The sequence below is a fragment of the Miscanthus floridulus genome, chromosome 13 (genome assembly GCF_019320115.1).
Source record: "Miscanthus floridulus cultivar M001 chromosome 13, ASM1932011v1, whole genome shotgun sequence".
In the NCBI taxonomy this organism is placed as follows: Eukaryota; Viridiplantae; Streptophyta; class Magnoliopsida; order Poales; family Poaceae; genus Miscanthus; species Miscanthus floridulus.
The window spans coordinates 88613834-88627628 of record NC_089592.1 but is presented as its reverse complement, the minus strand read 5'-3'; the positions used below and the strand labels follow the sequence as shown (position 1 = coordinate 88627628).

Below are 13795 nucleotides of genomic sequence, written 5' to 3'. Positions count from 1 at the left end.
CTAAACACTCGTTTAAACACTACACGGTGTACATAGTTTCCATTTAATCGGCCGTTTCACCTGTTTAAACCCCAGTTTTATTCGAATAATGGGCTAATCCACACGTGACCGACTGTTTATCCTTGAGCGAGGGAGCAAAAAGCTCGCGAGGCAAGCGGCCAAGCGTGAGCCGGGTGCCAAGGCATTGCTGCTGCTGCACAGGCAGGCACAGCGCACCCACGGAGGGGGAAGCTCTGCGCAAAGCGGCCACTGCGCCTTCACGCGCCGAGCGAGTGCCATGGCAGGTCTCGTCGGATGGGGGCCAGCCGCAGCCAAAGCCAAGCAAAGTCCGTCCGTGCAGCCACGTGGGGACGCCATCCGTACGGCACGGCCACCACGGCAGCGACGGGCAGGCACGTCTGTCTGCGCCTCGGCCCGCCTGAGCTGCCCTTGCCCGCACAGTGAAAGTGATACTAGATGCGCCGTGCCCGTGCACACGGCGGAGCTTATCGCTGCTAGTGCACGTGGGTGGAAAAATATTGTTTTATTAGACTGTCTCCGACAGACTACTCAAACCGCGACCCATCCACATTTTAGGTAGCGCACAGTGCTTTTACGTAGAAAAATCATCCTCCAACGGACTACCCAAACACGGCAGCCATTTTGCCTCCGACGAAACATGGTACGCAAATTTGCGTCCTCTCTCGTTCCTTTGCGTCTCCTCCGGCGGGTCCCACCACCACGAGCTCGGGGACGACCGGAGCCGGGGCGGAGCTCGGGGACGACCGTCGCCAGGGCCGAGCTCGCCCGCGCCGGGACGGAGCGCGCCGGGGCGGAGCTCGCCCGCGCCGGGGCAGAGTGCGCCGGGGCCAAGCTCGCCCGCGCCAGGGCGGAGCTCGCCCGCGCCGGGGCCGAGCTCGCCCGCGCTTGCGTCTCCTCCGGCGGGTCCCACCACCACAAGCTCGGGGACGACCGGAGCCGGGGCGGAGCTTGGGGACGACCGTCGCCGGGGCGGAGCTCGCCCGCGCCGGGGCCGAGCTCGCCGGGGCGGAGCTCGCCGCGCCGGGACTGAGCGCGCCGGGGCCGAGCTCGCCGGGGTGGAGGGCGCCGGGGCGGAGCTCGCCCGCGCCGGGACGGAGCGCGCCGGGGCGGAGCTCGCCCGCGCCGGGGCCGAGCTCGCCGTTCTGCTTCTCTTTTGCGTCCTCGGTTGAAAAACGGGAGTTTTGTCTACCTATCCATTCTACTGTGCGTGACCCAATCTACCGAATAGGTGTCACGTCTAGGTCTTCGTCGTTGGAGACAGTCCTAGGCCTTGTTCGTTTAGCCCTATGCCCTCCGGAAATCATTCGCTGTGATCAATCAGTGCCTCTTCCTGGATGCTTCCAAACATCAATCACCCAATAAAAAAAATCGATCAGCGAGGGTAAGACAACCTCGGGCATTCTTCTTCACAAAAAGATTTTCAGACACGTCGAGAAAACGTTCGAACATCTGCCCCCGTTAAAAAAAACACAAGCGAACATTGCCAGCCCGCCGAACATGCTACCGTCAGTATTTTTTATTTAGGATAGGATTACTGATGATGATGCCGTGTGCAGGTGATTTTCTTTCCAACATTTTTTTTTTTTGGTTTTTCAAGGTTCCAGCCACGAACGAAACGAAATGGGGTTCTATTCACAATGGGAGCAGGAGAAACCGGAGTCCGCAGACGCCCGGACACCACGCAACACCGACTCGACACTCTCAAGCCTACCATCAGAATTCAGAAACGTTTTCTTCTAGCTCCTGTCTCCACTCCCACAGCTACACGAGCGGCGTGGAGCACTGCGCTGTCTCAGGGTCCCACATGGCCGGCAGCAGGAAGCGTCGCCCTGCGACTCCGACGGCGTTGTAGCTAGCGCCCGTGGCGGCGTCCACGCGCACCTGGCCCGGGTACCCCGGGTACGCGCCGGCGCCAAACACGCCCGCGCACGCCGACACGGCCTCCAGCGGCGCCTCCGCGGGGCCCTGGAAGAACCCGCCGCCGTACGGGTTGGTCACCGCGCCCGCCAGCAGCGTCGCCAGCGTGATCACCGTGCCGTCCATCCCCACGTCCGCGTTCGGGGACACCAGCGGCGCCGCCTGCTGTGGGCCGTACAGCGGCTGGTGGAACGGCCACGAGCACTCCCCCGGACACTGCTCCGCCGGGTTGCCCACCCACGCGTACGCGAACCGCCCGCGGCCATGGGTGGTGGCGTTCGGGGTGGAGGTTGAGGTGGTGTTTGTGGCCGACGCGTGGAGGCCGCAGCGGGAGAGGCAGAACCCGTCCACCAGCACGTCCGGCGCGGTCACCACCACGGCCACGGTGCCGCGGTGCGGGCCCAGGCGCGCCGCCAGGGACGCCAGCGACGACTCCGAGAGGCGGCGGCCTAGGGACAGCGACGGGTCCAGCACCTGCCGCCCCAGCGACAGCCGCGCCGCGCCAGGGTGGTACCGCGCCGTCGTGGCCCACCACGACGCCACGGACGGTGGCACCAAGGCGGAGGCCGGCCCCGACCCAGACCCCGAAAGGGACAGGATGAAGTCTGCCAGCACGGCGCGCTGCGCCGGCGTGAAGCGCCCGTACCAGAGCAGGTTGACGGAGTAGTTGCCCGTCAGCAGCTGCCCGTGGTGGTTGGTGAGCGTCACGGGCGGCTGGCTCACGAGGAACAGCTGCCGCGGGGTGGCCGCGCCGGCTCCGGTGGCGGCGGCCGCGGCTAGGAGGAGGAGGAAGGGGACGAGGCGGTGGGGCATGGCTGTCATTGAGAGCTTTGGTGGGATGAGATGGGAGGGAGGGAGGGAGGGACCCTGGCAAGCGGCCGTGACTGGCCGAGGGGTTTTATAGGGGTTTATTAGCTAGTAGAGCCGCGCGTGGGCCCGGGCCAGGCCGATGTGGGTGTGGCGGGGCGGAAGGAGGACGGAGGGCTCGGGTGGGCGTCGTCCACTGGGCCGGGCGCGACTTTTCACGGCTTTCCTTTTCGATTTCCTCGCTCTTTTTTTTTTCTCTGTGCAGTACTCCGGCCGGACATGGACAAATCATTTTTGGTCCTTGCGGTGGGCCCGTGGGTGCTGCGGGTGGGGCCAGCGTTGTCAGGTTTCCTTGCGTGGGAAGAGACGTGCGTGGCGTGGGGTTTGAATATTTTCAGCTCATTCTCCTGAAGCTAGGGAGAAAGAGAGAGCGCCAGGAACAGCTACGTATAGCCTATTCGGTTGATTGGTTTATATCGTTGCTGGTTCGTTTACGTGAGAGAGAAGTACTGCTGGCTGGTTCGCGTGAACAGTGTTTATGTGAGAGGGCTGGCTAGCCAGCCCAGTCGTCCGCTCCCAGCCGATCAGGCCCACAGTCGTGGCTTGCGAAAGGAAAAAAATCCGTTTTTGGCCCTCCAACTATGGCAGCAGTTTGGTTTTAGCCCTTCAACTACAAAACCAGACACCCGCAGTCCATGAACTGTGTAAACCAGATAGAAACGGCCCTCGCGCCGGCGCGATGGCGGTTTGCGCCCGGTCAACCCGCGACGACCGCGGTATTGGGCCTTTTCCTTTTCTCGCGGCCCACTTACTCGCGCTCTCTCCTCTCACTCTCTTCCGTTCGTTCCCCAACCCTGAACCCTAACTCCTGACGACGGCGACGGCGACAGCGACGGCGGAGGGTGTTGGTGTGGGTGCGGATCGACAGCTCTAGTCGCTCCTCGCGCGGGGACCCGTTCCAGTCGTCGACCTGTTGCTGTGACGGCGGACGAACGCCTCGGCAACGGGCGTGGTGGGCGCCACCGCGGTCTAGTTCGTCTTCGAGCGCGCGGGCTACAGCTTCCCCTCCTGTCCACCGCCTTGCTCCTCCTCGTGGCCATCCTCTTCTTGTGGGCCAAGTGCGCTTCGCTGCTCAACAGGTATGGTCATCTTTCTTAGGTATTCCTCGTTCATATCCTGCTTCGGCAACTCGTAGCACTAAGTCATTGTGTATGATATTTTAGCTTGATAGGAATTGGTTTGGTCTTTATTTCGCAATGCCTCTAATTGATATTTAGATTTTTGTGATTTTGCGTGATATTTTGTGATCAGCAATGTACAGTGTACTTGCATTGTTACTAGGCTACATGGTGTCCATTCAGAGTGGTAGTCTAAAAGAGTTTTTTGGTTCCTGTTGCATGTAGTGTAGGACATTTTATGCGCCATGGAACCTCTGGATACTCTTCCTATTCGGTTTCATTATGGAGGAGAATTCTCGAGAAGAGGAAATAATGTGTATTACTTGAGAGGAGAAGTGGATGTGTCATACATTGACCGTGATAAAGTATGACACATCCACTTCTCCTCTCAAGTGTGCAACAATGCTCCTTCTTCAAACTGGAGCCACGAGGAGGAGCAAGGCGGTGGACAGGAGGGGAAGTTGTAGCCCGCGCGCTCGAAGACGAACCAGACCGCGGTGGCGCCCACCACGCCCGCCGCCAAGGCGTTCGTCCGCCGTCACAACAGCAGGTCGACGACTGGAACGAGTCCCCGCGCGAGAAGCGACTGGAGCTGTCGATCCGCACCCGCACCAGCACCCGTCGCCGTCGTCGTCGCCGTCGCCGTCGTCGGGAGTTAGAGTTCGGGGTTGGGGAACGAACGGAAGAGAGTGAGAGGAGAGAGCGCGAGTAAGTGGGCTGCGAGAAAAGGAAAAGGCTCAATACCGCGGTCGACGCGGGTTGATCGGGCGCAAACCCCGTCGCGCCGGCGCGAGGGCCGTTTCTATCTGGTTTACACACTTCATGGACCGCGGGTGTCTGGTTTTGTAGTTTGAGGGCTAAAACCAAACTGTTGTCATGGTTGGAGGGCAAAAACGGACTTTTTCCCTTACGAAAACACGGGCGGCCATTCCCATGAATGAGGGTTACATCCATGTCTTGCAAAAGGATAGACAGTCACCGGAATTCATGGCCGACCCGGCGTCACAGACAGGTCTCCCGTCCGTCCTCTCCTCACTCATAAATCCGACCGCATGGCCCCGTCCGAGAAGCTAGGCTTTGGAAAACAACACGCCAGCCCCATCAATGTTCATGTTCTCTTCCAAACAAACAAAAAATGATAGCTCGGGCCATGCTGAATTGCGGACCAAGAAAAGGACTTGTAGAACAAGGCTGGATCTCGGTTTCAAAACGGGATTCGTCGTCCCAAAACGCATCCGATCCTCAGCACACACAGATGGAGGAGTCCAAGTCCAGTGGCAGCTTTGCAGTTGCCGACATCCAAAGGCTGCCTCCTGCCACTGTGTTGGTGCACGCTTTCGCAAAGATCGAGAGCACAATGACGAGCTTCACCGGGAAGGAATTTCATGTCAAGCTCTGTAAAAAAATAGAGGAAGATTGTGGCCATGATGATAAATATTGGCTTGATCTAGGGTAGTTTCATGACAAACTCTTGTTTTTCAAAGAATTGTCAATATTAAGTTTGACTTCTAGTATACTAGTAGTTTTAGAGAAACACGTATCAACATCACACAACACGAAATTCGAGCGAAGATCCCAGTTTTCTTTTTTAAAAGGTGGAAGCAATACGCTGCACGGCTGCAGTCAGTCCTTCTGACAGATGGCATCAAAGGCGGTGGTGTGTTCGGTGTTCACGTGGCTCCTCCCTTCTGAAAATGAAAATGAAAGCCAAGGAGCAAACGTGAAGCACGCGGGGAGCGGCAAGCATGATGCCTGCCCCGCAGCGGCAGCTTTTCAAGTGTCATGAGAGCCAAACTATATAAGTACATTCTTACGTTTATAATACTAAACTTTTAAATTTGTTATTTTTACCATATCCACCTTTTTTACTCGTCCTCCTAACATCCACTTAATGTATGGACACAGAACAGCGTGTGCTTCTGCTTCTGGCTTGTTGCTTGTCTCTCTCTTCTCTCCCATCCTCCGCATCAATATTTATTTAACTATAAGTCAATTATTGTACTGGCGGGCTCTAAGAGCGTTTGCAGTGGCCTCCGTCGAATCGCCAACGACATGCACATAGATCAAATAAAAAAAGAGAAGCATCGAGAGACAAAACAAGCGAAGAAGAGAGGTAGACACAGGTTGTACAAGGAGCTGCGCGACTGTGCGAGTCTAGCGTTCTGCTCGACGCTAGCGAGTTGATTTCTTATAATCTCTCTGATAGTATGAAAAATATTTCTCACTAGCTATTTGAAACCCCGTTGGGAACGCTCTAAAGTCTAAAGGCGAGCAGGAGTAGACAGCCACTGCACTGCAGCCCACACAACCATAGTTTCAAATTCATGACCCACTTATAGACCATAGTGGCCGGCCCATGCCCAAGTATGTAAGGCCTGAGAAGCCTAACCGTGTGTTTGGTTGAGGGGGCAGAGGGGGATGGGATGGGACGATCCCAATTGGAGAGGTGTTTGGATGCGAGACGAGCTAGGTCGGGTCCGTCCCCGATAGGGAATATTCGCTAGATTCGAGGCCACGCCCGTCCGTTGAAATCGAGGGGACGGGGTCTATTAGGATCGATATGGTGTATACCTCTCTGTGTAACCCGTAGATCCATAGCTAGGCTCCTCGACCTTGCGGAGCTTCACCGCAGCGGCAGCGTGGACGCCGATGCCGCCCTGGATGCAGCCTCGCGGACGCCAGTGCTCGGCGTGGTGGTGAGGAGGCGAGGTGGCGATACAGTGGGGCGTCGGAGAACCTGCATAGGCGACGACAGTGGTGGTGGCGGGCTCATCCCGTCGCTGGCAGCACGCTCTAGGATCGGATTAGGGTTGGGCTCCCCCGATCAGGGAGCAAAGATAAGGACTCAATAGACCGTTGGGCCTATTGGTGGAGATCAACTAACATTCTCCCCCTTAATCTCATTCCATCTTTCACTTTCATATCATTTGCTTTTGTTCATTCCATTACAGATTAGCTCATAGAGCATGTCTCATCGTCACGGTCCATTGCCGATAAACTTAACAGCTACAACTCACTACTCTGTTCTGAAATAGATACTTATCTTTGGGCCTTCTTTTGTCCAGGAATATTTTAGGCTTTCCCTTAAACCCAAGCTAGCTACATGTTCTCTGAACACCATGTCCTCTGAACATGTTGGGTGGTAAGCCTTTTGTAAGTGGATCCGCGAGCATCCTTTATGTTCTTATATGCTCAAGACTTATGACTTGATCCCGGACTTTATCTTTCACAACATAATACTCTATGTCAATGTGTTTGGCAGCACCACTTGACTTATGTTGTGAGCATCCTGTACTGCCATATTATAATCGCAGTATTACTTTAGTGGTCTATAGATGTCGTCAACCACCTTCAAACCGGGTATGAACTTCGTTAGTTAGTTCACCTGCCCGTTGCCTCATAACACGCTACAAACTGTCATATATTGTGGACGATGTAGTGACAGTTTGCTTTGAGCTTTTCCATAAAATAGCTCCCCTTTGCGAGATGATAGAAAATCCACGTCTGGATATGCATTCACTCTCGCATAATCAGAATATGAATATCCCACCATGTGGAGTGAATCAGATCTTCTATATGTCATCATGAGGCCTTTCGTTTCTTGCAAATAATGCAAGACTTTCTTTACTAATTTTAGTGTTCTATTCCAGAATTGCTCTGGAATCTGCCAAGTAAAACCCGGTAACAAATGTCAAGTCAGGGCGCGTACATACTTGAGCATGTTGCAAGCTTCCGACAGCTGAAGCATATGGAACCACTTTTACTTTATCGATTGAGCTCATATTGGTTCCTAGGGTATTAAAAATCTCCATATCTGTCGCCCTTGACTATAGGAGCAGGTGAGGGACTACATTTTTGCATACTGAATTTCTTTAAGATCTTTTCCATGTATGCCTTTTGTGACAGTCATTATACCCTTTTTCTTCTATCTCGGTGAATCTCGATCCCTAGAACGAATGAGGCTTCGTCAAGATCTTTCATATCAAGTTTTGAGGACAAAACTTCTTTGTCTCCTATAGTAGACTGACATCACTACTAGCAAGTAAGATATCATCTACATACAGGACAAGGAAGATAAACTTTCAATTCTTAAACTTTGCATAGACACAATTATCCTCTACATTCTCTTTTAAAACCCAAAATTCTTTATTGACTGATCAAACTTCAAGTACCACTGTCTTGAAGCTTGCTTTAATCCATAAATGGATTTCTTTAGGCGGCATCCCATTCGTTCTTTTCCTTCCATGACAAAACCTTTCGGTTGTGCCATGTAAATATTTTCCTCTAAGTCTCCGTTGAGAAATGCCGTCTTTACATTCATCTGATGTAATTCTCAATCGTAATGTGCCACTAATGCCATTATGATTCTGAAGGAAACTTTACATGAGACTAGAGAAAAAGGTCTCATTGTAATCAATCCCTTCTCTTTGCATAAAGCCTTTTTCCACAAGTCACACTTTATATGTCTCTATATTCCCTTGAGAGTCATGTTTAGTCTTGTAGACCCATTTATAGCCTACTGTTTTGACTCATTTAGGAATTATTTCCAAATCCCAAACTTTATTGACATTCATCGATTTCATTTCATCTTCCATGGCCTCAAGCCACTTTGATAAATGATCACTTCTCATGGCTTCTTCAAATGAGGTGGGATTATCCTCCATTTGAAATTCCTTAGTGTTATACACTTCATAATCAGCAGAAATAGCTGATTTTCTAACTCTTTGAGACCTACTAGGGGCCTTCACATTTGGCACATCTTCTATTTGAGGCTGTTGTTGCTCCCCCTCATGTGTGGCAATAGGTTCTATAGAATCCTGAAGAATAGGTTCCTCATCGTCATTCACTTTTGCCATAGGTGGGATAACAACAGATGCTAGCACCACAGTATCTAGCACTGTCGGTGCAGCTATAGCAGGTAGTGAGAAAAATGGCTCATGAATCATTAGAGTGGACGCATACACCCGCTTCACTTCAAGGTCAATTTCTCGAGCTACCATGCTCCCCCTCATCTTTTCATCCTCCAGTAAAACAGCGTGTCTCGTTTCCACAAACTTTGTGTGTCTCTCTGGACAGTAGAAACGAAAACCTTTTGACTTTTCTATGTAGCAAAACAAATGGCAACTTACTATTTTAGGATATAACTTCCCAATGTTTGGATTAAATACTTTAGCCTCAGCAGGGCTCCCCCACACACACGCAAGTAGTTTAGTGAGGGTACTCTTTCTGTCCACAACTCATACGGTGTTTTGGGCACCGACTTACTTGGTACTCTTTTGAGAATATGAATGGGGTTTTTAACGCCTCCATCCACAGGCTCAACTGTAAGGTGGAGTAACTTATCATACTGCCCACCATATCCATCATGGTACGATTGATTCTTTTATCTACTCTATTCTGCTGAGGTTCGCCCGGTATAGAATACTGGGCTACTATGCCATTCTTTTAGGGTATGCCGACCGTAGTACTCCCCCATGGTCAGACCTGACTATCTTCATCTTTAATATCTTAAATTTATCCAATGCTTCTGTTCTTTCTTTGATTGGATAAATTTAGCCATAATGGGAGTAATCATTTGTGAATGTTATGAACGAATCATTACCATCCACACTCTTTACAGGAAAGCTAACCACTTATGTCAGTGTGGATAATCTGTAAAATTCCTATGCTTCGTTTGTCATCTTTCTTTACATACTTTTCTTTTATGCATTCTCTGCATTGTTCTTAATCTGAGAGCTCTAATGGAGGAAGAATATCATTCTTAACTTGTCTTTCTATTCTCCCCCTTGAAATATGGCCTAAACGACAGTGCCATAATTTCGACAACGCATCGTGAGCTCTCGTATGCCACCTTTTTAGATTAACACTCTGTGACCAGCTGCTTTATCAGCTAAGTGGTATATGTCTTTGAAGAGCCAGTGAACTGACTCTTTATTCTATCGAGGTACTCGGTGACCGTGTCACATTCTAGGATTGAGCCCACAATTATATGTTCAATCATGTTCTTTATCACAGCCAAACATTTTTTATTTGCAGTGACCCACTTCCTATGCTCAAAAGCCATAGAATATCTTTTGGGATTGAAAATCCCTTTCTTTAGTTGCCCAAGTGGCATCATTCTCTTTTGTCTCCCTCACCGGTGCCACAATCTTAGTGGAACACGGTGAGGTGACTACCCAATCCACCTTAGACAAGATGAAAACCAGGTCAAAACTTTTCTTAACATAAAAATAACACCATTTGCATGCCTTGATTCCAACGTTGGTCAAAATCAAAACATACAATTATTCTTATACACTAATTCTATATCACCGTTGGGCAGAAACAGAATTAATGCATAAATCATTAACTTTCACAATTGTTCTTACACACTAATTCTACATCACTTTTGGACAGAAGTAGAATTAATGCATAAATCATTAAAATTTACAACTCTTCTTATACACTAATTCTACATCACCGTTGGGCAGAAGTAGAATTAATGCATAAATCATTAAAAATTATGATATTGTTATTAACAACGTTGGTCAGAAAATAACAACATTATAATCATGTCAAATCTCTTTTTCTCCAATCAAATACCATATTGGTTCAAAATAACTGGAGAATCAATATTTTCTTTAGCAGCGGAAAAAATCTCCTTTTCTCCAATTAAATACCACATTGGTTCAAAATAACTAGAGAATCAATATTTTCTTTAGCAGCGGAAAAAACTTTCATTCAATTTCTTGAATTTTACCCACAGGGAAAAATTTCTTTTTCTATTTTCTTTTGAGCCAATTTCCATTTTTCAATTTTCCTGGAAAAAGAAAATATGTAAACAGGCTCTATCTCTTTCTTTCTCGGCCCAAAACGGCCAAAATCGGTTCGGCCCATGGCTCTGCGCTAGCGCTCGGCCGCACCCAGGCCGCAACCTGGGCCTGGGCCGGCAAAGCGACTCGGCCGCGCACGCCCGCCTAGGCTGCATCGCTGGCCCGCTCGATCTGAGCCGTCCGCCCAGATCCAACAGCCACGCGCGCATTTCGCTGGGAATAAAAAACGCGACGCCGCGCACCCCCGAGGAAACCCTAACTCATTTTCAGTTGCTCTCTCTCTCTTCGCCTCGCTCTGCTTTCTTTCCTCAGCGCAGCAGCAGCCAGCAAGTAGCGACGGCGACCGAGAGCAAGCAGTGGCGACCGAGCGACTGGTGCCGTTGCCGGCCCCTTCGCCGGCGCGTGCGCTCCCCACGCGGGTGAGCGCGCCACCGTCGAGAGGACTAGCGGCGGCACCCTTTTCCCCCACGGTGAGGAGCTCCTAAAACCCTGAAACCCTAGATCTCCCGTCTTCTTTTCAACTTTCTTTCTCTCAGCCTCACGAGCACGCGCCCGGCGGCGGTACAGTGGTGAGATTTTCCATTTCCTTTAGTTCATGCGAATCGGGTCTAGATCTAGGGTTAGGGTTCGGAATCCGACCATCCCCTTCTTTGATTCTTTTCTGTTTTTCTTTTCGGTTGAGCGGATTGATCCGATTTGGATTTCTTTTCTTTTCGGGTTTGATTCCGATTGGGATGAGGGGGTTAGGGTTCCGAATCTCTTTCCTTCCCCTTCTTCTTTTGGGATTAACCCGATTTGGGATGTGGTTACAAATTAGGGTTAGGGTTTCATTTTCTTTTGATTTCTTTTCCTTTTCGGAGTTCATCCGAATCTCTTCCCTTCTTCCCCTTTTTCTTTTTCCGATTTGGAATGATATCTATTTCCCGAACCAAAGGTGGGGATTAGGGTTAGGGTTAGGGTTCGTGTGCCGACCCCTGTTCTTTTCTTTTCTTCCTTCCTTTCTTTGATCCAAACACGGATCTCTTCTGTTCTTGCCGTGTGCCGGTGTAGAACAGCGGTGCTATCATCTTTTCCCCCCGCGCGGTGGCGGTGGTTTTCCTTTCTACTTTTACCCGGTTAGGGTTAGGGATACAGAGGCAACCTTGGCTCTGATGCCATTGTTAGGATCAATATGGTGTATACCTCTCTGTGTAACCCGTAGATCCGTAGTTAGGCTCCTCGACCTTGCAGAGCTTCACCGCAGCGGCAGCGTGGACGCCGATGCCGCCCTGGATGCAGCCTCGCGGACGCCAGTGCTCGGCGTGGTGGTGAGGAGGCGAGGTGGCGATACAGTGGGGCGTCGGAGAACCTGCATAGGCGACGGCAGTGGTGGTGGTGGGCTCATCCCGTCGCTGGCAGCACGCTTTAGGATCGGACTAGGGTTTTCTCTTTAGGTAGGTGGTGGCTCCGTTCTACCTCGTAGTCCGAGCCCTCACCCCCACCTTCCTTTTATGGCCCCGTTCGCTTGTCTTAAATTTGGCTTGTTCGGCTTGTTTTTTCAGCCGGAACAGTGTTTTTCTCTCACAACAATTCAGCCGGAACAGTGTTTTTCAGCCAGTTTCAGCCAAAGTTCAGACCAGCGAACGGGGCCTATGTGTGCTGTGCAACAGGGGCCCACCAACCGGATTAGGGTTGGGCTCCCCCGATTAGGGAGCAGAGATAAGGGCTCATTGGGCCTATTGGTAGAGATCAACTTACAGGGTCGTCCCCGATTCACGTCGTCTTCGTCCGATATAACGCGCGTGAGTGGAAAGGACGCTGGAGCTTCGGTGCGGGATGGCAGAGCGACGGCGGCAGCGGCACCTTTCCCATCGACCTCGCAGTGGCAGCGTCTCCTCCCAGGCCAAGCTCGTGGCGACGGCGGCTCCTCCCGTGCCGAGCCCGCGGCGATGACTCCTCCTACGCCGAGATCTCGACGAACGCCGGCGGCGGCTCGCGCACTGAGCTCGTGGTGGTGAGCTACGGCGTGTGGAGCTTGGGCGCAGCGATGACTTCAGACCGCGGAGCGTGGGGCCACGGTGGCGGCACGGCAATTCCTCCCCTTGCGGGAGCCGGAGGTCACGGCGGTACGCGCATCCTTCCCTCGCAACGCTTCTCTCGCGAACGCACACCAGAGAGGACGAGATGAGTCTCGGATGAAAAAAAACGAACAAAGAACAAATGGAGCAGATAAGATCCGACGGGAAAAAAAAAGAAAACAAGAGAAAGTTAGAATGACCAGTGGAGTCCATATATATCAGATGGTGGTCCACAATAACACCTATTAACGGTGTCAAGTAACTCATCCATCCCATTCTCATCCATCCCTCCGACCAAATATAAACCATCTTTACTCAACAAAATAGAAAATAGAGTCGTCCCATCTCACAAATCAGAGACGGGACCACCCCGCTTCATCTTGACTCTCAACCAAACGCTACCTAAGAAGGCCCAACACAACATATAGTGGATTGGGTTTGCAGCACATTTTACCCGTCTGAGATTTTTCTGATCTTGAGCTCTAAAGTAAAAAAGAACAATATTATCTCCCTTCTTCTCACGGCTGACACCTAATCCTAACATTGTAAGACTAGCATAGTGCACGGGCTTTGCTGCGTGAGCAAGGAGGTGTGTGCAAAAATTTTGAGACGTAACGATGATCATCATGTTCGTTTGGTCGTATTTAGCTTATAAGCCATGACTTATCAGCTAACGAACAACATTTTTCTCTCACACCAAACCAGTCAACAATATTTTCAGCCATGGCTTATAAGCCAAACCAGCCAAAATGAACAGAACGGATGCCTTGGCGCAAGAAGAACGCAACCTACCAATGTGCGCCACAGCGCCAGCGTGACAACAAAGGTCACATGACGAGCAACCGGACAACTATCGGCCTGTTCGCTTGGTCGTAAACGATCGTAAATTTGCAGCCGAACAGTATTTTTCTCGCACACTAAACCAGCCAGCAGTAATAATCCACGATCGTATACGATCGTATCAGCACAATCCGAACAAGCTGTATGGCTGCGGGTGTGCTCA

The 13795-nt window shown here is 51.2% G+C and overlaps 1 protein-coding gene across 1 annotated transcript; it reads right to left on the bottom strand.

Annotated features, from left to right (window-relative positions):
• Nucleotides 1-1634: 1634 nt before the first annotated feature.
• Nucleotides 1635-2791, bottom strand: LOC136501517 (protein EXORDIUM-like 2). Its single transcript, XM_066497044.1, has one exon. It carries the CDS (start codon nt 2758-2760, stop codon nt 1783-1785), a length of 978 nt encoding a protein of 325 aa, XP_066353141.1. The 5' UTR covers nt 2761-2791; the 3' UTR covers nt 1635-1782.
• Nucleotides 2792-13795: the final 11004 nt, after the last annotated feature.